This window comes from Hemitrygon akajei, chromosome 26, assembly GCF_048418815.1.
Source record: "Hemitrygon akajei chromosome 26, sHemAka1.3, whole genome shotgun sequence".
Lineage (NCBI taxonomy): Eukaryota > Metazoa > Chordata > Chondrichthyes > Myliobatiformes > Dasyatidae > Hemitrygon > Hemitrygon akajei.
In genome coordinates, this window is record NC_133149.1 from 35,389,043 (window position 1) to 35,413,442 (window position 24,400).

Below are 24,400 nucleotides of genomic sequence, written 5' to 3' on the forward strand. Positions count from 1 at the left end.
AGTGTTACCAAAGCTATTTTTAAGGGAAGAAATAAGAGGAGTGAAAGAAAAAGTTGATTATTAATTTGAGCCAGGTGTTTGTGAATAGGGGTTGTGCGTTTTCTTTCAAAAAAGACCATCCAGGTTGGTGTGGAGGTGAACAGAGATTGGCTGTCCTGGGGGAAAGGAGATTGTGAGGGCCAAGAAGACAAATCTTGTTAAACTAATGGAAACTATTGGAAGATCTGGATTGGCTTCAGTCAATGATGCCCAAGATGAATGTGGTAACCTGCCTCAATGACTATTGTCCAGCAGCACTTGCGTCCACTGTGATGAAGTGTTTTGAGAGGTTACTCATGAAACATATCAATTCCTGCCTGAGGAGTGACTTGGATCTGCTTTAGTTTGCCTGCTGTCACAACAGGACAACAGCAGATGCCATTTCATTGGCTCTTCACTCAGCTCTGGAGCAACTAGACAGTGAAGGTGCATACATCAGAATACTCTTCATTGACTTCAGCTCAGCATTCAATACCATTATCCCATCAAATCTAATCACTAAGCTCCAAGACGTAGGCCTTGATACCTCTTTATGCAATGGAATCCTTAATCTTTTCACTTGCAGACCCCAGTCAGTACGGATTGGTAACAACATCTCCTCCACAATCACCATCAGCACAAGCAACAACCTTTCACTCAATGTCAGCAAAACTAAAAAGCTGATCGTTGACTAGAGGAGGAAGAAAACAGTCCTCATTTGGGGATCAAACATGGAGAGAGTCAGTGTTATCATTTCAGAGGATCTGTCCTGTGACCAGCACATAAGTGTCATTACAAAGTAGGCACTACAAATCTGCTACTTTCTTAGAAGCTTGCACAGATTCAGCATGTCATCTAAAACTTTGACAAACTTTTATAGATATACAATGGAGAGTATCCTGACTGGTCACATCGCTACCTGATATGGAAACACCAATGACAAGAAAATGGAGAAGCCAAAAAAAAAGGTGACGGGTATAACCCAGTGCATCACAGGCAAACCCCATCCCACCATCCAGCACATCTAGAAGGAGCACTTGCACCACCCAGGCCATGCTCTCTTCTCGCTGCTGCATCAGGAAGGAGGTACAGGAGCCTCAGGACCCACCACACCACCAGCTTCAGGGACAGTTATTACCCCTCTGCCATCAGGCTCCTGAACCAGTTTGGATAGCTTCACTTGCCTGAACTCAGAAATGATTCCACAACCTATGGACTCACTTTCAAGGACTCCGTAACTCACGTTATCAGTATTATTTATTTGTTTATTTATTTGCAGAGGTTGTCTTCTCCTCGCAGATTGGTTGTTTGTCAGACTTTGGGTGTATTTTTTCATTGATTCTATTGTATTTCTTTGTTCTACTGTGAATGCCTGCAAGAAAATGAATCTCAGGGTAGTATATAGTGACATATAAGTACTTTGAAAATACATTTACTTAAAATGGATAACCGTAGAGGCTTGTTAAACTAATGGAAAACATTGAAAGGAATAGGGTAAAATTATCATATCTTTTTCCATTTTTTATTGATTATATTAATGAATACATAACCATGTACGTGAATTCTTACTGTTAATTGGGCCCATTTAGTTTATTGACTGAAGTAAACATCAAGGCCCATGGAGGTGGTTTTTCTTTAGTGGGTACAAATAGTAAGGCATTAACTAGAAAACAATAATCAGTCTTGGCCTTCTTGGACCAAAATATTAAAAAGAAATCAGTCGGAATATCGGGCGGAAACGTTGTCTGTACTCTTTTCCATAGATACTGTCTGGCCTGCTAAGTTCCTCCAGCATTTTGTGCGTGTTGCTCGGATTTCCAGCATCTACAGATTTTCTCTTATTTGTAAAAAGAAACCTAGATAGGACTGGACTTAATCGAATTTCCATTGATGGTTCTGTTGATGAGCCCCGTGCTCGGGACAGTGCCGTTCCGTTGACACCTTCATTGTTTCTCGCCGTTAAGGAAGTTAAATCATTGAAGTCTCGAACTGGCAGTATTCTGAGGCGAAAGGTGCACAAAGTTATGATTATTGAAATAGACGCCACATTCAAATTTTTCATTTTGCTTCTAATTTACAAGTTGTCGGTTAAAAACGTAAAACTTCAAAATCTTTGCCTCCTATCCCTTAGCCTCAAATCCACAATGAAGTCAAAGGGTTTCGCCTCCTCTGCCAGCTGTAACCTAGGATAGGATCTGAGTGGCGATTCCACGGCGAGACGATACAACCTGTCACTCAGCAGCTCCGGGACCTCTGAGCGGGAATGCAGCAGCGTCCCATTCTGAAGTTTAAACAACTGAACATTAGAACTGCCAACCCCAACAAACAAGATTTAACCCAATAAACCTCACTGTGACCAAATCGTTGCCACTCCACAATAAAAGTTCAACACCACTCTCTTCAATGGTTCCCACCCTTTCCTGTCTCTTGCCTAAAACCTGTTTTATCTGTAATGTTTTTCCGTACAAAGAGAAGTTATCGACCTCAAGTGTGAACTGTTTCTCTCTCGGTGAATGGGGCCCGAGGAATATTTTCAGCACTCTCTGTTTATATTTCACATTTCAAACATTCGCAGTGTTCTGGTTTTAGGTGGTACGGTGGTAAATTTTAGTCACACCCTGGGATGTTTTACTATGTTATGGGTGTTATTATAATGCAAATCACTTGTCTAGCGTCTGCATATCATTCTGCGGCAAATGTATTTCTGTTACACCAGAAACATGGCTTTTGCTGGATATATTTGCGGAGGCTCGTTAAGGTTCCAGTGGGTGGGGCTTGGCTGTTTTCCAGTGCCTCGCCTCACTCCTGAGCTGCTGCCTCTCTCAATCTCTCATTCTTCTTCCTAAGCTCTAGGTGGAAACATGTCTTCAGCGGTCAAACCGGGGCGAGCATCAGTTAGCGGCAGGTTCTGCCTGACCCTGCTGACATTCATCCTTCCAATCCCAGGTAAGAGATGCCGAGAGAGGGGCCAGCCCGCCTCAGGCTCCGCTGCGGGGGCGGAGAACCCTCCCTAGTTCCAGGTGTCTATTGATAGCAGGTCCGCACTGTTTGTACATGGCACAGAAACGGGCTCAAACCATTTAGATCAGTAGAAAAGGAATTGCAAGAATTCGTGGAATTTTATAAGGAAAATATTGGTAGTTTGCACAGAGTGAATTTTGTGCTTGATTTGTTTTGATGTTTAGATTTGCAATGGGAAATGTTGATGGGAACCTGTAGTTAGAGCTTGTACTGATATAGGAGATGGGAATAGTCCTAGGAAAGGGGCTACTGTTTCGGGAGCGTTGCCTAAATCTCGGGACACCCAGTATCAAAATTCCTGCGGGATCGGCGCAGCAGACGGGTGTTGCAACTTCTCCGCACAGTACCGCGGTTTTTTAAAAATGCGGCAATCCGCGTCTTCTGGGGAAGATCCCTGCCAGAAAAGTGGAGCCGTGATTCTGCGGGACGTGAGTAGCGAGAGCACAGTGGACTACATGGGAGGCAGGGGACTCTACTGACCGAGATAAGAAGTCACGGGGGTCCTTGAAAACGTGCTGGAGGCAAGGAAATGTGAGAAAGAGTCAAAGCATTAAGATATCTAATGAGGAAAAATAGCAAGCGGGCAGAAACCATTCTATTTCGGGAGTTTCGGAGTCCGCAAAATCTTTTATAAAATTGCCGCCAGGCAGTATAATTGGAATATTCACCTGGAAAAACTTTTATCTGTTTTACGTATAACTTCCACCAAGATTATTTAGGAATTATCCCGGTGCTAAGTGTGTGCATGCAAATTGAGAATGTTTAAAGTCTATTAATAAATTCTCAAACACAAATGCTTCACTCAACTCTGTAGAATATCCAGTTTGTGATAAAGTGCAGGAGACAGTGGGTCAGATGCTCAGATGAATTATCTGTGGATGTAAAGCAGCCAGAGGAACCGAGTTAAAAAATCTATAGCATCTTTACCAATTGTTGTTTATTACTATCTTATTTCAGGACCTAGGCGTTGATTGTTTTCGTACAGACAGATCTCTTGAGCTTTAGAGTGTAGGGAGTCTTAAATCTGGTGGTAGCCACTCCCTAGAGTGAGAATGGTTTTGTTAGACTATATGGGATTTCATACTGCTCAGTGATTAAGCAGATATTTTATGATCTATTAATCTCTCTTTCTATTAATGGTATGGGTTCAACTAATTTGGGATGATGTACAGTAAAGTTAGTCTTTACCAGAATGTCTTTCAGCCCCACTCCAGAACCTAAACTCTGTGGGCATTCATTAGCTCTTACATGTTAGAGGAATGCATGCAGATTAAGTCTGTTTTCATCTCTCTGAGACTTTATTTTTAAACTTTACTAGCAATTTGTTCTTTCCTAATTTATTCTTCTGTATTTAAGTTTGAATGCTACTTGTTCTAATATCCCTCTGTACTAATTCTTGTGTTAGTTGTACTACTTGGTTGAGATATCATTTCCATTAGTCCATGAAACGTTCTAATTTTAATTCAAGAGACATTTCTTGATTTCTAAAATTATTACCAATGTACCCATTTTCAGTGCAACAAGTCATTTTTCTCCATTTTTGAATCAAAGCATTTTTCTGAACGGCATAATAATCTCTTCAGTCGTCTTGATGTGGTCCCAAAGTGGCCGTCTTTGATTCAGGCTTCGAACAATAATTCCCCCCCCCCCCACCCCACCCCACCCCACCCCCAATTCAGTGAAGTGAGTCAGCCTGTTAGCCTCTCCCCTGATGGTAATAAGCATTGCTCGCTCTTTCCACCAGGGGTCATGTTTCAGGTTTCTGAGAACTGGACAACTACCTCACCCAGACCAATGCAGCATTGTCTCCCAGTTTGTGCCAAATCAAGCACAAGATGGTACTTCTTATATATCTCGTGCTTAACTGCTTAAACATTAGGCTATGCATGATTGTCCCTCCTTTGAACTCCTTCAGAGCAGTACAGCACAGCACAGGTCCTTTAGCCCACGATGTTGTGCCAAACTAATTAAAACAATAATTCCAAATTAATATAATCCCTCTTCCCCCCACATTGATAATACCCTCATCCCCGCCTTCTCTGTTTGTCTATCTGAAAGACCTTTAAACATTAATGCTGTCTGCCTCCACCATCACCCCAGGCAGTGCATTCCAGACACCCACCGCTCTCTGTGTAAAAACACATCTTCTTTGAACTTTTTCCCCTCTCACCTTTATTACATGCCCTCTGGTATTAGACATCTCAGCCCTGGGAAGATGACACCGGCTGTCTATATGCCTCATATTGTGAACTTCTATCACATCTCCCCTCAGCCTCTGCTGCTCTCGAAAACCACTTCAGCTTGTCAAACCTGTCCCCAAACCAGGCAAAACTCCTCTGCTCCCTCCCCCATGCCTCCACATCCCTTCCATAAAGAACACAATATTCTAATGTGTCCTAACTAACGTGGTGCTGAGTTTCGAGCTCTGTGTGAGCCAGCCGCCCCGGTTCTTGCTCCTCCGTTTGGCTGTTCGTTTAAGCACAGGTAATAAGCAAAGGCAGTTCAGAAGTGAAGTCAGGGAAGAGATTGTCCAGCCATACTGGCTTTGGGTAGAGAACAGCCAGCCCTGGCCTTACCTTTACACTCTTGACAACTAAATCAGAAAGTAAGCAAGCTCTGTTGCAGCAACTGCTTTGATGTAAACCAACATTTGGGATAGGACTGCCAAAGTAAGAAGCCCTCAGCGAACAAGCCCTGCTCAGAGCTTTCAAACTAATAAATGGTTTGAAAGCAGGTCAATGCGACACAACCACACAGACTGAGATAAATGGGCTCAATGCTTATGTTTCTAGATCTGGGCCCTGCTGACCAGACCAGCATTGATTGGCCATCCTAGCTCTCCTGAGAAGGTGGTGGGGTGGGGCACAGCTGACACCATGAAGGTCAGAACTGTGAACCACATCAAGGACTAGTTTCTGTGCAAATTGTTGTAAACTGTTCAATACCTTTGGCTGTAGATTTCTGTAGAGTACAGGAGAACAAGAAGCAAAGAAGGAGAAAATGTAAATGTAATGAATCTCTGGGTAAAAGAAAATCAAGGTTAATGGAAATTGTGTACAACAATTTGACAACAAAAGCATAACTGGTATGAATACTAAATTACCACAGAAGGAGAATGTTGGAAAGTTCTGGATTATATGGTGTAGCTGACGTGAACTACTGGGAAAATGCTACTTGTGTCACTCCTATGACAATGTTCATTTGGAGGAAGCAATTAAAAATGGAAGTTTTCAGGTTGTAAGAAGATCTATTTAGAAGCCAAAAATATATTTAAAAAGCTTGAGGATATGGCTGTATCTTCACCCAATGAAAGAATGCTTTAATTTCTTATAAAGAAGCATACATTAAAATTGTTTTCTAGAAGTATGCTCAAAGTTATCAAAAGATTAATACTTTTATCACTCAGCCAAGGGTTGCCAGCACTCAAGGGTGTGACTTTTTTTGGTTCTAAGCCAGTTTTGAACACTCACCTATCACCCTCCACCCCACCCCAATTTCCATCCTTATAACTACGCAGCAGCAGTCCGCGATTAGTCTGACTTCCCTGTGTACAGTATTCTGTCTTAGAATGGTGTTTAAAGCATATCTTCATGTCATGCTGATTCAGACCTAGTCCAGTGGTTAAATAGTTAGAATGACAATGACCTTCATCTTTATAAGGAGAGCAGTCCTGACAGACATCTGGAGCTGCAGAATGTGAGATGTGTTTGCCACTGTTAAATAAATCCGTTTTCCAACTGCATTTTTTCTTGGGGCTGGATGTAGGAGAATACGACGGGATTCCCATGCACATTCTTCATCTCCAGGCTCCCAGCCATCTCTGTCCTAAGGCTCCTTGGGTGGTGTGTTTCAGCCCTATTCTCTTGCTACTGGTTCTACAGTTGTATCATCACTAAAGTATTGCTTCTTGCATTTTATGTTTCTGACTGCACACTCTTCCTAACTCTGGACATGAGTTCCACAATTATTTGATGATCAACCTGAATGTGAATCTCTTCTAACTGACTAATGGTTCATTTTAAATAGCGCAGGTATGGGAATGTCCTTGCTGTTAAGGCTAACTTTGCCTGGTTCACACCTTGTGTTAATGACATATCCATGGTTTAGTTTCACAAGGAGTTTGCAGATAAACAGAGACTGATGTCACCTCTGACACCGCTACATCCTCTGCATGGACACCTTGCTATCCCAGGTGCCCCAAATGTGGGATGAACGCTGTTGGTTGCCATTTGCGAGTAAGTAAGCTCGATAGCAGTTAATGCAAAAAAAAACACTGCCACATGACTGAATTTATACCTTGCTGAATGCAAGTCTCACTTTTATTCATGGCCTTGTCTTGTGCTGCAATGAGGCCACCCTCAGAGTGGAAGGGCAATATCTTATATTCTGTCCAGGTTAGCCTCCAACCTGCTGGCATGAATATTAATGTCTCCTACTAGTAAAAAATTTTCCCCCTCCTCCTCTCTTCTTCTGTTCCCCACTCTGGCTGTTTACCTCTTCTCACCTGCCTATCACTTCCCCCGGGTCCTCTCCTCCCTCCCTTTCTCCTCTCTTATCAGATTCCTTCCTCTTCAGCCCTTTATCTCTCCCACCCCACTCGACTTCTCCTATTACCTTCCAGCCTCCTTCCCTTCCCCCACTTTTAATTTCTGGCATCTTTCCCCTTCCTTTCCAGTCCTGATGAAGGGCTCAGCCCAAAACTCATGAGCCCTAACTCATATCAGCATACCTCAACTCTGTTTTATCCCCCTGGTTCAGTCCCTACCTACCTACATCCGTGACACCTCACATGTTCTTGATCTTTTCAAGGATTTCAGTTTCCCTGGCCTTCATCGTCTTATTTTTAAGATGGATGTCCAATCCCTGTACACCTCCATCCTCCACCAGGAAGGCCTCAAAGCTCTCTGTTTCTTTCTGAACACCTGACCCAACCATAGAACACTACAGCACAGTACAGGCCCTTCAGCCCTCCATGTTGTGCTGACCCATATAATCCCTAAAAAAAGTACTAAACCCGCACTACCGCATAATCCTCCATTTTTCTTTCATCCATGTGCCTGTCCAAGAGGCTCTTAAATACCCCTAATGTTTTAGCCTCCGCCACCATCCCTGGCAAGTCATTCCAGGCACTCTGTGTAAAAAAACTTACCCCTGATGTCTCCCCTAAACTTCCCTCCCTTAATTTTGTACATATGCCCTCTGGTGTTTGCTATTGGTGCCCTGGGAAACCGGTACTGACTATCCACCCTATCTATGCCTCTCATAATCTTGTAGACCTCTATCAAGTCCCCTCTCATTCTTCTACGCTCCAAAGAGAAAAGTCCCAGCTCTGCTAACCTTGCTTCATATGACTTGTTCTCCAATCCAGGCAACATCCTGGTAAATCTCCTCTGCACCCTCTCCATAGCTTCCACATCCTTCCTATAATGAGGTGACCAGAATTGAACACAATACTCTAAGTGCAGTCTCACCAGAGATTTGTAGAGTTGCAACATGACCTCTCTACTCTTGAACTCAATCCCCCTGTTAATGAAGCCTAGCAACCCATAGGCCTTCTTAACTATCCTATCAACCTGTGCAGCGACCTTGAGGGATGTATGGATTTGAACCCCAAGATCCCCTTGTTCATCCACACTCTTAAGTAACTGACCATTAATCCTGTACTCAGTCTTCTGGTTTGTCCTTCCAAAATGCATCACCTCACACTTGTCCGGATTGAACTTCATCTGCCATTTTTCTGCCCAACTCTGCAGCCTGTCTATATCCTCTTGTAACCTTTGACCACCTACAGCTCCACCCACAACTCCTCCAATCTTTGTGTCATCCGCAAACTTACTTGCCCATCAAATGACATCCAGGTCATTTATAAAAATCACAAATAGCAGGGGTCCCGGGACAGATCCCTGCAGCACTCCACTAGTCACTGACCTCCAGGCAGAATACTTTCCTTCCACAACTACCCTCTGCTTTCTTCCTTTAAGCCAATTTTTTATCCAAACAGCCAAGGTTCCACTTATCCTATGCCTCATGACTTTCTGGATGAGTCTCTCATGAGGGACCTTGTCAAATGCTTTACTAAAGTCCATGTAGACCACATCCACTGCCCTACCCTCATCAATTTCTTTTGTTACCTCCTTTTGTTACCCAGTTCCCTTCCACCACCATTCTCCGCCTAGCAGAACTTGTCCTCACTCTTAATAATTTCTCCTTTGGCTCCTCCCACTTCAAACAAAAGGGGTGGTCATGGGCACTCGCATGGGTCCCAGCTATGCCTGCCTGTTTGTTGGCTACGTGGAACAGTCTATGTCCCAAGCCTACACTGGTGATTGTCCTGCACTTTTCCTACGCTACATTGACGACTGCATTGGTGTTGCTTCTTGCGTGTTGAATTTGTCGATTTCATCCACTTGGCCTCCAATTCCATCCTGCCCTCAAATTCACCTTGTCCATTTCCAACAAATCCCTTCCCTTCCATGACCTCACTGTTTCTATCTCCAGAGACAGCTTACCCACCGATATCTATTACAAACCCACGGACTCTCGCAGCTACCTAGACTACACCTCGTCCCACCCTGTTACTTGTAAAAATGCCATCCCCTTCTCTCAATTCCTCTGTCTCCGCTGCATTTGCTCTCAGGATGAGGCTTTTCATTCCAGAATGAAGGAGATGTCCTCCTCCTTCAAAGAAAGGGCCTTCCCTTCCTCGACCATCAATGTTGCTCTCACCCGCATGTCTTCATTTCACACACGTCTGCTCTTACCCCATTCTCCCGCCACCCTACTAGGGAGGGTTCCTCTTGTCCTTATCTACCACCCCACCAGCTGCCGCGTCCAGCACGTAATTCTCCGAAACCTCCGCCACCTCCAAAGGGATCCCACCACCAAGCACATCTTTCTCCCCCCCACCACTTTCTGCTTTCCTCTGCGACTCCCTTGTCCATGCATCGCTCCCCACTGATACCCCTCCGGGCACTTACCCTTGCAAGTGGAACAAGTGCTACACCTGGCCCTACACCTCTTCCCTCACCACCATCCAGGGCCCTAAACAGTCCTTCCAGGTGAGGCGACACTTCACCTGTGAGTCTGTGGGGGTCATATACTGTGTTCAGTGCTCCCGGTGTGGCCTCCTGTATATCGGTGGAGACCCAACATAGATTGGGAGACCTCTTTGCTGAGCACCTACACTCCGTCCGCCAGAACAAGTGGGATCTCCCAATGGCCAGCCATTTCAATTCCACCTCCCATTCCCATTCCGATATGTCCATCCATGGCCTTCTCCACTGTCGTGATGAGGCCACACTTAGGTTGGCGGAACAACACCTTATATTCCGTTTGGGTAGCCTCCAACCTGATGGCATGAACATCGATTTCTCAAACTTCCAGTAATGCCCCCCACCCCACACCCCCCTTCACCATTTCCCATTCCCTTTTCCCGCTCTCACCTTATCTCTTTGCCCGCCCATCGCCTCCCTCTGGTGCTCCTCCCTTCTTTTTCTTTCCATGGTCTTCTGTCTCTTTCATCAATCAACTTCCCAGCTCTTTACTTCAATCCTCCCCCTCCAAGTTTCACCTATCACCTGGCATTTCTCTCTCCCCTCCCCCCAACTTTTCAATCTACTCCTCAGCTTTTACCTCCAGTCCTGCCAAAGGGTTTCGGCCCGAAACGTCGACTGTACTTTTTTTCCATAGATGCTGCCTGACCTGCTGAGTTCCTCCAGCATTTTGTGTATGTTACAAGTCTCACTAGTTATAGAATAAATGCAAACCAAATGAATTTGCATTATAGCACCAGAAATCAAGCCCGATTACTATTATCAGTATTGTCATTCTATACAAATTGTTTACTGTTGGACTCCGGAAATTGAAATTATATGAACCTCAATACCTTTGGTGCTCAGTACAATCTCATGATTATTTTCATCTTTTTATCCCTTTGGGAAGCTGGTATGAAAATGTCCTTCTCATTAAACATATCTCTACTCACTTATCATCTTAGCAGTATGGATGGCAAAGCCACATAACTGTTTTGGCAGAATTTTGACAGCATGTGTCATTCACTGATATCTTCAACCTCTCACCCCGGCAGTGTGTAGTACCCACCTGCTTCTTGGGCTTCAATCGTACCGCTGCCCAAGAAGAACGTAGTAACTTGCCGCAACTACTATCGCCCAGTGACACTTACATCCACGGTGCTGAAGAGTTTTGAGAGGCTGGTGTTGAAACATATCAGCTCCTGCCTGAGAGGTGTCTTGGATCCGCTCCAATTTGCCTACCCGAGCAACAGGTCCACAGCAGATGCCATCTCATTGGCTCTTCTGGATAGCAAAGATGTGTATATCATGATGCTCTTTATTGATTACAACTCAACATTTAACACCATCATCCTCTCAAAACTAATCAGCAAACTCCAAGACCTGGGCCTCAATACCCTCTCGTGCAATTGGATCCTGGATTTCCTCACTTGTAGACCCCAGTCAGTTTGGATTGGCAAAAAATCTCCTCCACAATCTCCATCAGTATAGGTGACCACGAGGCTATGTGTTTTGCCCCCTGCTCAACTCCCTTTACATCTATGACTGTGAGGCTAAGCACAGCTCCAACGCCATATACAAGTTTGCTGATAACACCACTGTCATCAAAGGGGTTGATGAATCAGTGCAGGAGGGAGATTGGAAATTTGCCCGAGTGGTGTAATAACAACAAATTCTCACTCAATGTTAGCAAGACCAAGGAACTGATTGTAGACTTCAGGAGAGGGAAACCAGAGGTCCATGAACCAGTCCTCAACGAAGGATCGGGGTAGAGAGGGTCAGTAACTTTAAACTCCTGAGTGTTACTATCTCAGAGGAACTGTCCTGGACCTATTATATAAAGCACCTCTACTTCCTCAGGAGTCTCTGCAGATTCAGCATGGCATTAGAAACTTTGACAAGCTTCTCTTGATGTGTAGCGGAGAGTGTATTGATTGGCTATATCACAGCCTGGTATGGAAACACCAGTGCCTTTGAGTGGCAAATCCTACAAATGGTAGCAGATTTGGCCCAGTACTTCATGAGTAAAGCCCTGTCAACCATTGAGCACATCTACATGAAACACTGTCATAGGAAAGCTGCATCCATCATCAGAAATCCCCACCACCCCATGTCATACTCTGTTTTTGATGCTGCCGTCAGGTGAAGGGTACAAGAGCCTCAGGACCCGCACCACCTGGTTCTAGAACAGTTACTACCCCTCAACCATCAATGTTCTTGAACAAAAGGGGATAACTACACTCATTTGTTGAGATGTTCCCTCAATCAATAATCTCACTTTAAGGACTTCCTTATCATGTTCTCATTATTTATTGCTATTTATTTATATTTGCAGTTTGTTGTCTTCTGCACTCTGGTTGATCTTTCATTGACCCTGTTATAGTTACTATTCTATAGATTTGCTGAGTATGCCTGCAGGAAGAAGAATTTCAGGGTTGTATATGGTGACATGTATGTACTCTGAAAATAAAGTTTACTTTGAACTTTTAGTCATTGGACCATGACCCTAGATGAATGGTGAAGATATTTATATACTAATGCATCTTAGCAATTGAATGTGTTAGTTTAAATGTATGTAACGTGATATGTTTTCTAGCCTCAAGAACTAACATATTCTGCATTTTACCTGGCATAATTCCATGTAACACCCACCATTGTAAATTGCTACTGGATCAGTGCCTACGAAGAACCGGGTGGAGAATGTCTCAGGCTAAATCCATACAGAGCCATGAGCGACGTGTTCATTGCATCTGTCTGGGCAAGACTGAAGGCCAGGTGTTGGAGGTGAAAGAGTATTTCACTCTTTAATCTCCCTTGAAATCTATTTTCAAAGAAAAATCTAAATAAAGCACATTGCAAACTCTTGGAGCAAGTGTGGATAATCCTTTGTATACATGCAAAGTGTAACATGAGCCATTTCTGGAGCCATAGAGAGTTTTCAAGCAAACCTTTGATGTCAGTTACATAGAACAATGCAGCGCAGTACAGGCACTGGTTGTCCACTCTATCTGTGCCTCCTCTCTTATACACCTCTATCAAGTCACTTCTCATCCTCCTTTGTTCCAAAGAGAAAAGCCCTCGAGATCAGAACTGAACACAATACTCCAAGTGTGATCTAACCAGAGTTTTAAAGAGCAGCAACATTACCTCCTGGCTCTTGAACTCAGTCCCCCAACTAATTACAGCCAATACACATAAACCTTCTTAACTACACTCTCAATTTGCAACTTTGAGAAATCTGGACATGGATCTCAAGATCCCTATGTTCCTCCACACTGCTAAGAATCCTGTCACTAACTTGTACTCTGCCTTCAAATTCAACCTTCCAAAATGTATCATTTCACACTTTCCTGGATTGAACACCAACTACCACTTCTTAGCCCAGCTCTGCATCCTATCAATGTCCTGTTGTAACCTATGACAACCTTCTACACAATCCACAACACCACCAACCTTTGTGTCATCTGAAAACTTACTAACCTGCCCTTCCTCTTCCTCATTTATAAAAATCACAAACAGCAGAGGTTCCAGAACTGATCCCTGTGGAACACCACTAGTCACTGATCTACAGGCAGAATATTCTCCATTTACTATCACCTTCTGCCTTCTATGGATAAGCCAATTCTGAATCCATACAATAAGCTTTTCCTGGATCCCATGCCTCCTGACTTTTTGAATGCCTTACTAAATCCATGGACACCACATCCTGTTTCTAAGAATCTTCTTCAATAGTTTGTGCACTACCAATTTAAAACTCACAAGCCTATAATTCCCAAGATTATTCCTGTTACCTTTCTTCAGCAAAGGAATAGCGTTTGCCACTTCCAATCTTCAGGTACTCCTGTGGCCAGTAAGGATGAAAAATCAGTACAGCAATCTGTTCCTTTAGTTCCCGTAGTAACCTGGGACAAATTATGTGACCGCCCTCCAGCCGAACAATTGGATGGATACCAAATACCATGGCGGTTAGCTCAGGGTGTCAGAGTTCAAAGTTGAATCCTGGCATCCTTTGTAAGGAGTCTCTGCACAGTGGAATGCATGGGCTTTCTCCGGGTGCTCTGATTTCCTTCGACAGTCCAAAGACGTAGCAGCTAGGCTGGTTATTCATTGTAAATTGTCCTACGATTAGGTTAGGGTTTAATCAGTCGCGGGTTGCTGGGTGATGCGGTTCAAAGGGCAGGAAGGACCTTTTCCACACTGTATCTCTAGATAAATGAATAAATATTCCGTTCGGCCCTGGGGACTTATCTATCCAAATGTTTCAGTACATTCTCACTCTTAACGTCGACATATTAGTCTGTTCTATGCAGTCCTCATAATTTATCACTGGTGAATACTGAAGCAAAGTCCTCATTAATGACATTCCCTACTTCCTCCAACTCCAGGTACATGTTTCCTCCTTTATCCCTGATTGGTCCTACCCTCACTCTAGTCATCCTTCTGTTCTTCACAAACGTGCAAAATGCCTTGGAGTTTTCATTAAATCTACTTGCCAATGTCTTCTCGTGTCACCTTCTCACTCTCAGAGGCCCCTTCTTAAGCTCCTTCCTGGCTACCTTATAACTCTCAAGAGCCTTGTCTAATCCTTGCTTCCTAAATCTTAAGTATGCTTCCTTCTCCCCATTGTCAACTATGATTCCTTCACCCTACCATCCTTTCCCTGCCTCGTCAGGAAAAACCTATCCAGAACCTCATGCAAGTGTTCCCTGAACAACCTCCTTATTTCTGTTGCACATATCCCTGAGTGCATCTGTTCCCAGTATATTCTTGCAAGTTCTTGCCTAATCAAATCATAAATTGCCCTCCCCCTATGAAGTACTTTCCCATACTGTCTGCTCCTTTCCCTACCCAAGGCTACAGTAAAGGTCAGGAAGTTGTGATCACTGTCTCTAAAATGCTATCCCACTGAAAGATCTGTCAACTGACCCAGTCCATTGCTGAGCACCAGATACAATATGGCCATCTCTTATTGTCGAATCCTTCCTGGACACACCTAACAAATTCTGCCCCATCCAAACTTTGCACCAAGGAGGTGCCAATCAATATTAGGGAAGTTCCCCCATGACAACAACCCTGCTACTTTTTTTGCACCTTGCAACATCTGTCTCCCAATGTACTCCTCAGTGTCTCTGTTACTACTGTGGGACTATAGAACACTGCCAATGGAGTGGTTGCTTCTTTCTTGTTTCTGACTTCCACCCATACTGACTCAGTTGACAAGCCCTCCATGACATCCTCCCTTTCTGCAGATGTGACACTATCCCATCACGGACATTTACACTACACGCTGCATCCACAAAGGAAACAGCATTATGAAGGACCCCATGCACCCCTCATACAATCTCTTCTCCCTCCTGCCGTCTGGGAAAAGGCTCCGAAGCATTCGGGCTCTCACGACCAGACTATGTAACAGTTTCTTCCCCCAAGCTATCAGACTCCTCAATACCCGAAGCCTGGACTGACATCTTGCCCTACTGTCCTGTTTATTATTTATTGTAATGCCTGCACTGTTTTTGTGCACTTTATGCAGTCCAGTGTAGGTCTGTAGTCTAGTATAGCTTTCTCTGTGTTTTTTTATTATGTAGTTCAATCTAGTTTTTTGTACTGTGTCATGTAAACCATGGTCCTGAAAAATGTTGTCTCATTTTTACTATGTACTGTACCAGCAGTTATGGTCGAAATGACAATAAAAGTTGACTGACTTGATATTAAATGTAATTTTGATTCTGATTCTGACACTTCAAGTCATCCAACTGGCTGCATTTATGTTCTACTTGTTCTGAAAATAACAAACAAACTAAAATTATATTTCCAATTATTTTTTAATCCATTTTATTAAAAGTAATTTGCAGTTTTGAGCAAACTCTATCTGTTGTATTCCCATCATTTCCATGACATGTCCCTGGGTTGCTTTCCATTTTAAAAAAAGGAACTGTCTGGGAGCCAGTTTTGAGAAATATTCTCAGTACAGAGTAAGTTTTTTTAGAACATTGAAATCCATTTGTTCTATTCTAGCATTTTCATTTAATCCCAATATAAATAGAATTTGACCATGAGCAGAAATATTGTAACATAAGGCAAATGCCAGTGGAAAGTAAATCTGGTGGCCATTCATGCCTACTTTCTCATTCTTTGCCACTCCTTTCTCCTTTCCTTTGCATCATTCCAAGGCATGTGTTATGTTATAGTGAGCGTGTCTTCTGAGGACAGGTTGAGTGAGCTAGTGCCTTTCTCTTTGGAGCAGGAGGATGAGAGGTGTCTTCATAGAGGTGTATAAGATGATAAGAGAGATCGAGTGGATAGCCAGAGACTTCTTTGTAGGCTAATAAGAGGGGTATAATTTTAATATGTATAGAGGAAAGTGTGGGAGCGTAGCAGAAGTAAATTTTTACATAGAGTGGTGGCCTGCCAGAAGTAGAGGTAGAGGCAGATACATTAGCCATGTTTAGGCACATGAATGATAGGAAAATGGAGGACCATGTAGGTGGGAAGGGTTAGATTAATCTTAGAGTAGGTTAAAAGTTCAGCACAACATTGCCAGCTGAAGGGCCTATACTGTGCTGTAATGTTCCATGCAATATTTATTACGGGCAGTGCCAAGCTCCAATGAAAATTTTCCGTGTACTATATCAAAATCAGGTGGAAGTTTGGCATCCTGCGCCCTTGTGGGTATTGTACCTTTGGTTAGGCTGGTGTAAATATTATTGAAGTCACAACGTTGCTGAAACTCTTGTTAAAAACTCATTATGTCAAAGCACAAATGTTTCTTGACCTGCTATGGAGAAGTTGTTTGGTTTTGGATCTGACGCTATCCAACAGGATTGTAAAGATGCTTGAGGGACTGAGTAACGTGTTGGCTTTTGGCCATTCTCTTTGACAACAAAGCTGTACCAAAAATGTCTATCGCCTTGCCAGAATGGTTGCTGCTTTTGTGTTATGATCTGGCTATGATGGAAACTGACATAAATCACAATGTGTTTTGATTGTTCGGTCCCTCTCTCATCGTTTATCATTTTTTAAATGCTGCTATTATCTTTTGTTATGATATAGAAACCAAAATTGAGGAACTAACATATTTGGCATTGGCTGTTAAAGGATGAGTCTGACTTTAAGCTCAGTTCCTCGGTGAAGAATTAAATCATATGATTGACTTTTACCCGAGTTGTAGCAATAATCTGTAATTGCTTGCTCGACTTGTTTGGAGTTTAGATCTATGCTGAGTTCCAATTATTTATTTTCTCCCTCATTTTCTGCACAAAGAAACAGAAACACATTTATGATTTCAAGCTACTGTTACTTCAAACCTCTTTACAACATGCTTTTCATCCAGATATAAACCATAGTTTTGATTTACCATTTTGCAATTTGTGTATCCATAACCAAGATCCTATGCATCTCTAATACATTACTTTTACAGTCCAAGCTACGTGACCTCTTTCTTCTTCCTACCAAAGTACACATGGTGACAATCAAATCCACAAAGCTATAATTAGGCCTAACATTTATTTTTAAAAAGAGAAATGAATTACCAGTAGCAATGTTACAGATTATTTTTTAAAAATCACATCTAACTTGTCACGTTGTGATTTTGAGTGAGTCCTAGTTCAAAGAGCATGTTTCACACTTCACAACAACATTGTGTCATCTGGGTCTCTGTTTCTTAGAAGGATAAAATTTGAAAATGGGTTATAAGTTGGACTGGGTACATTGAGGAAGTGACATGGTTTGGCAAGGGAAACAGAAATAGGAATAGACCATTCAGTGAGTTTATGGCAGAACCAAATTTGTCCTCAATGTCCCGCACTCCTCCTATATTGCATAAATCCTTTGTAGTTTAATACTGTATAGGTGATCCAGTAGAATTGATGGTTGTGGCAGATGAAATATATTTCTGGGAAATAGAGTGTTGTATTCTGGTTGGAAGAGGAAGAAGCAGCACTATAGAGGACACAATTCTGAAAAGTGTAAAATAAATAAAATAGATCAGTGCGTATTTGTTGAAAGTGGCAAGTTTCAAAAGTAGTTTAAAAATTACTTCAGGGATCCTGGGGCTTATAAATGGAGCTGCCTGATGTCACCGTTTTGTGATCCTAGGATCTGCGTCACACTCTCCAGAGTTCTTTGTTCCTTCAGACCAGAACACTCAATGTCCACTCTTTTATTGTTTGTGCCTTTGTCTTGTGCTCCTCAATTCTCTGGATTAAATTCCATTTCCAATTTTTCATCTCCTTTATCTCTAACTGCTTTATCAGCATCAACCACATAGGTCCTATTAATGTTTATATCCTCTGTAAACTCTTTTATTGTGCCCCACATTATTTAAGACTAAATTGTTAGTATTTACCATAGAAAGCAAGAGATGAACTCTGAGACCCCAATTGTAGATTTCTAGTTAGTTACACTTCTAGAAGGAAAAAGGCCAGTTTTTCAAATGTAGGACAATTTCCTTTGTTAATGTTTAGGTGAAAAAGTCCTTGCCCAAATATTTTGATGTATTGAAAAATCCTTTTGTGTCCTAGTGAACAAAATCAGATCGTGTTTAAGAGTTCATGCTGACAGAGGTTTGAAATGTGTTACAGGGAGAGAGACAGCACATGGACTACATATAGATTTGGTCTCCACGTTAAAGGAAGGATAGGCAGTGAAGTTTCATTAGAGTGATTCCTGGGATTAAGCGCTTGACAATATGAAAGAAGGTTGAACAGGTTATGTCAATGCTCACTGGAATATAGAAGGATGGGATGGCGTTCTTCTGGTTGATTGGGTGGCTGCTGAAAGAGTAGCCTCTGGTTAATAATTATTCAGGGAGTAGACAGAATAAAAAGAATAAACTTAGTGGGGTTATCTGGACCCAGTGGGGCAGAGTTTCAAAATATGGAGCTGCACATTTAAAAAGGTAATGAGTAGGAATTCTCTGTTTTTTTTTATCCTAGAGAGCTGTGGCAGGTGAGTTATGAGATATATTTAAGACCATGGTTGATTGAGTATTTCAACTAGAAGGGAGTAGAAGCCAATGGCAAGATTAGGCAGGTGATATTGTGGCCATACTGGATCAGCCATGATCTAGTAGAGCAGGTTAGAAAGATCAAATGCCTATTTTTTAATGCTTTTATTTACAGCTGGTATCAGAAGGGATTTATTTACACAAAGAATAATTTAAAGCACGTTTCAAATAAAAAAATACACAAGAGATGGTGCCATGCGATGGATGTACTGTAATTTTATTTTGTATTGCAAGGTTGACTATAGTGCTTTGCTGTTTTTAATGTACAGTGCCTATAAAAAGTACTCACCCCTCCCTTGGAAGTTTTCATGTTTTATTGTTTTACAGCATTGAATCACAGCGGATTTAATTCAGCTTTTTTGACACTGATCAACAGAAGAGACTCTGACATGTCAAAGTGAAAACAAATTTCTACAAATTGTTCTAAATTTATTACAATTATTAAACACAAAACAATTGATTGCATAAGTACTCACCCACTTCAAGTCAGTATTTAGTAGATGCACCTTTGGCAGCAATTACAGCCTTGAGTCTGTGTGGGTAGGTCTCTATCAGTTTTGCACATCTGGACACTGCAATGATTCCCCACTCTTCTTTACAAAACTGCTCAAGCTCTGTCAGATTGCATGGAGATCATGAGTAAACAGCCCTTTTCAAGTCCAGCCACAAATTCTTAATTGGATTGAGGTCTGGACTCTGACTTGGCCACTCCAGGACATTAACTTTGTTGTTTCTAAAGCAGTTCCTGTGTAGCTTTGGCTTTATGCTTGGGGTCAAGGATAATCTTCTCCCAAGTCGCAGTTTGCTTGCAGACTGCGTCAGGTTTTCCTCCAGGATTTCCCTGTATTTTGCTGCATTCATTTTACCCTCCACCTTCACAAGCCTTCCAGGGCCTGCTGCAGTGAAGCATCCCCATAGCACGATACTGCCACCACCACACTTCAAGGCAAGATGCGTGGTGTCATAGCATTTAGTCTGATGGCTAAAAAGTTCAATTTTGGTTTCATCAGACCATAGAACCTTCTTCCAGATGACTTCAGAGTCTCCCACGTGCCTTCTGGCAAACTCTAGCCGAGATTTCACATGTTTTTTTCCCCAAACAGTGGCTTTCTCCTTGCCACCCTTCCATAAAGCTGCGACTGGTGAAACACCCGGGCAACAGTTGTTGTATGTGCAGTCTCTCCCATCTCGGCCACTGAAGCTTGTAACTCCTTCAGAGTTGTCATGAATCTCTTGGTGCCCTCCCTCACGAGTCCCCTTCTTGCACGGTCACTCAGTTTTTGAGGACGGCCTGCTCTAGGCAGATTTACAGCTGTGCCATATTCTTTCCATTTCTTGATAATTGACTTAACTGTACTCCAAGGGAACTGACTTGGAAATGTTCTTGTATCCATCTCCTGACTAGTGCTTTTCAATAACCTTTTCACAGAGTTGCTTGGAGTGTTCTTTTGTCTTCATGGTGTAGTTTTTGCCAGGATACTGATTCACCAGCAGTTGGACCTTCCCGACACAGTTGTGTTTTTACTACAATTAATTGAAACACCACAGTGATCTCCATTTAACTAATTGTGTGACTTTGAAAACCCATTGGCTGCACCAGTGATGATTTGGTGTGCCATATTAAAGAGGGGGAATACTTATGCAATCAATTATTTTATATTTGTAATTAATTTAGGTCACTTTGTAGAGACCTGTTTTCACTTTGACACAAAAGAGTCCTTTTCTATTGATCAGTGTCAAAAAAGCCAAATTAAATCCACTGTGATTCAATGTTATAACACAATAAAACATGACAACTTCCAACAGGGGTGTGAATTCTTTTCATAGGCACTGTATATATGGCTTCTGGTTTGTGGTGCTTCTTTCCACTTGCTTCACTCATTCTGGGAGTACAGAACCTTACAGGTGGCCAACAGTCAAACTGTCTTGTTTCCAGTGATATTTAACTTCAAGCTTCTGTTCTGGAATAGGCTCAGCTGACCACTCTGATTACTCATATTACACTGCCAGTGTCTAAACTGACTGATCGTGGTTACAAAAGCTGACATTTTGCAAATCAGATGAGATCATGCATTAAAGCAGATACTCAGTTCTGTTTAAAATTGTGGACGCAATGGCTGAATTGCTGGCCCCTTCCCACATGATACTTAGTCATTGAGTCGATTTGCCTCTGTAATCTCTGTTGAAAGCAGTAGGCAGTAATAATCAAAACTGCATAGTTTTAAACAGTGTGAACTGTGCATCTCCCCACCCACTTCATGTTTCACAGACTTTTTTAGGGTTCTAGAAATCAGGGAATTGATGAAAGATATGATTTCACGGATATGAATGGAAATGGTAGGCTTTTAGTGCTCTTGTTAGAGATCTGTTTATTGTCCCTCAAGTGGACGTATACTTAATTGAGTCCTGACGAAAGGTCTCGGCCCGAAACGTCGACAGTGCTTCTCCCTATAGATGCTGCCTGGCCTGCTGAGTGCCTCCAGCATTTTGTGTGTGTTGCTTGAATTTCCAGCATCTGCAGATTTCCTCATGTTTGCGATATCAATTTTACTCATTTCCATAGATGCTGCCTGACCTGCTGAGTTGCTCCAGTATTTTGAATGTGTTACTCCTTAACTTTCTTCACTGTTCAAGGCTCTACAGTGTCGGATATTGTAAATAAATGTGAGAGATATGCAGATTGGTGTGCAAGGAAGAGAGTGGTAGGGAGGGAGGGAGGGAGTGTGGAGAGAGGTAGGGAGGGAGGGAGTGTGGAGAGAGGTAGGGAGGGAGGGAGTGTGGAGAGTGGTAGGGAGGGAGGGAGTGTGGAGAGTGGTAGGGAGGGAGTGTGGAAAGTGGTATGGAGGGAGGGAGGGAGTGTGGAGAGTGGTAGGGAGGGAGGGAGTGTAGAGAGTGGTAGGGAGGGAGGGAGTGTGGAGAGTGGGAGGGAGGGAGTGTGGAGAGTGGTAGGGAGGGAGGGAGTGTAGAGAGTGGTATGGAGGGAGGGAGTGTGGAGAGTGGTAGGGAGGGAGGGAGGGTGGAGAGTGGGAGGGAGGGAGGGAGTGTGGAGAGTGGTAGGGAGGGAGGGAGTGTGGAGAGTGGGAGGGAGGGAGGGTGGAGAGTGGGAGGGAGGGAGGGAGTGGAGAGTGGTAGGGAGGGAGGGAATGTGGAGAGTGGTAGTGAGGGAGGGAGTGTGGAGAGTGGTAGGGAGAGAGGGAGTGTGGAGAGTGGTATGGAGGGAGGGAGGGAGTGTGGAGAGTGGTAGGGAGGGAGTGCGGAAAGTGGTATGGAGGGAGGGAGGGAGTGTGGAGAGTGGTAGGGAGGGAGGGAGTGTAGAGAGTGGTAGGGAGGGAGGGAGTGTGGAGAGTGGTAGGGAGGGAGTGTGGAGAGTGGTAGGGAGGGAGGGAGTGTGGAGAGTGGTAGGGAGGGAGGGAGTGTGGAAAGTGGTATGGCGGGAGGGAGGGAGTGTGGAGAGTGGTAGGGAGGGAGTGTGGTATGGAGGGATGGAGTGTGGAGAGTGGGAGGGAGGGAGGGAGGGAGTGTGGAGAGTGGTAGTGAGGGAGGGAGTGTGGAGAGTGGTAGGGAGAGAGGGAGTGTGGAGAGTAGGAGGGAGGGAGTGTGGAGAGTGGAGAGTGGTAGGGAGGGAGGGAGTGTGGAGAGTGGTATGGAGAGTGGTAGGGAGGGAGTGTGGAAAGTGGTATGGAGGGAGGGAGGGAGTGTGGAGAGTGGGAGGGAGGGAGTGTGGAGAGTGGGAGGGAGGGAGTGTGGAGAGTGGTAGGGAGGGAGTGTGGAGAGAGGTAGGGAGGGAGGGAGGGAGTGTGGAGAGTGGTAGGGAGGGAGGGAGTGTGGAGAGTGGTAGGGAGGGAGGGAGTGTAGAGAGTGGTATGGAGGGAGGGAGTGTGGAGAGTGGTAGGGAGGGAGGGAGTGTGGAGAGAGGTAGGGAGGGAGGGAGGGAGTGTGGAGAGTGGTAGGGAGGGAGTGTGGAAAGTGGTATGGAGGGAGGGAGTGTGGAGAGTGGTAGGGAGGGAGGGAGTGTAGAGAGTGGTAGGGAGGGAGGGAGTGTGGAGAGTGGTAGGGAGGGAGGGAGTGTGGAGAGTGGTAGGGAGGGAGGGAGGGTGGAGAGTGGTAGTGAGGGAGGGAGTGTGGAGAGTGGTAGGGAGAGAGGGAGTGTGGAGAGTGGTAGGGAGAGAGGGAGTGTGGAGAGTGGTAGGGAGGGAGTGTGGAAAGTGGTATGGAGGGAGGGAGGGAGTGTGGAGAGTGGTAGGGAGGGAGGGAGTGTAGAGAGTGGTAGGGAGGGAGGGAGTGTGGAGAGTGGTAGGGAGGGAGTGTGGAGAGTGGTAGGGAGGGAGGGAGTGTGGAGAGTGGTAGGGAGGGAGGGAGTGTGGAAAGTGGTATGGCGGGAGGGAGGGAGTGTGGAGAGTGGTAGGGAGGGAGTGTGGTATGGAGGGATGGAGTGTGGAGAGTGGGAGGGAGGGAGGGAGGGAGTGTGGAGAGTGGTAGTGAGGGAGGGAGTGTGGAGAGTGGTAGGGAGAGAGGGAGTGTGGAGAGTAGGAGGGAGGGAGTGTGGAGAGTGGAGAGTGGTAGGGAGGGAGGGAGTGTGGAGAGTGGTATGGAGAGTGGTAGGGAGGGAGTGTGGAAAGTGGTATGGAGGGAGGGAGGGAGTGTGGAGAGTGGGAGGGAGGGAGTGTGGAGAGTGGGAGGGAGGGAGTGTGGAGAGTGGTAGGGAGGGAGGGAGTGTGGAGAGAGGGAGGGAGGGAGGGAGTGTGGAGAGTGGTAGGGAGGGAGGGAGTGTGGAGAGTGGTAGGGAGGGAGGGAGTGTAGAGAGTGGTATGGAGGGAGGGAGTGTGGAGAGTGGTAGGGAGGGAGGGAGTGTGGAGAGAGGTAGGGAGGGAGGGAGGGAGTGTGGAGAGTGGTAGGGAGGGAGTGTGGAAAGTGGTATGGAGGGAGGGAGTGTGGAGAGTGGTAGGGAGGGAGGGAGTGTAGAGAGTGGTAGGGAGGGAGGGAGTGTGGAGAGTGGTAGGGAGGGAGGGAGGGAGTGTGGAGAGTGGTAGGGAGGGGGAGGGTGGAGAGTGGGAGGGAGGGAGGGAGTGTGGAGAGTGGTAGGGAGGGAGGGAATGTGGAGAGTGGTAGTGAGGGAGGGAGTGTGGAGAGTGGTAGGGAGAGAGGGAGTGTGGAGAGTGGTAGGGAGAGAGGGAGTGTGGAGAGTGGTAGGGAGGGAGTGTGGAAAGTGGTATGGAGGGAGGGAGGGAGTGTGGAGAGTGGTAGGGAGGGAGGGAGTGTAGAGAGTGGTAGGGAGGGAGGGAGTGTGGAGAGTGGGAGGGAGGGAGGGAGTGTGGAGAGTGGTAGG

General features: G+C 44.5%; 1 protein-coding gene across 3 annotated transcripts in view; it reads left to right on the forward strand.

Moving 5' to 3' along the window:
• Positions 1-2,819: 2,819 nt before the first annotated feature.
• LOC140716866 (cell surface glycoprotein MUC18-like) overlaps positions 2,820-24,400 on the forward strand; it is a 135,946-nt gene continuing 114,365 nt past the window's right edge. For 2 of the 3 annotated variants that reach the window (XM_073029862.1, XM_073029861.1), the window contains exon 1: positions 2,820-2,964. In XM_073029862.1, coding sequence (XP_072885963.1) covers positions 2,880-2,964 — 85 coding nt within the window. In that variant the 5' untranslated portion in view covers positions 2,820-2,879. The remainder of the gene's footprint in view (positions 2,965-24,400) is intronic. The other variant, XM_073029863.1, reaches the window with a different exon arrangement.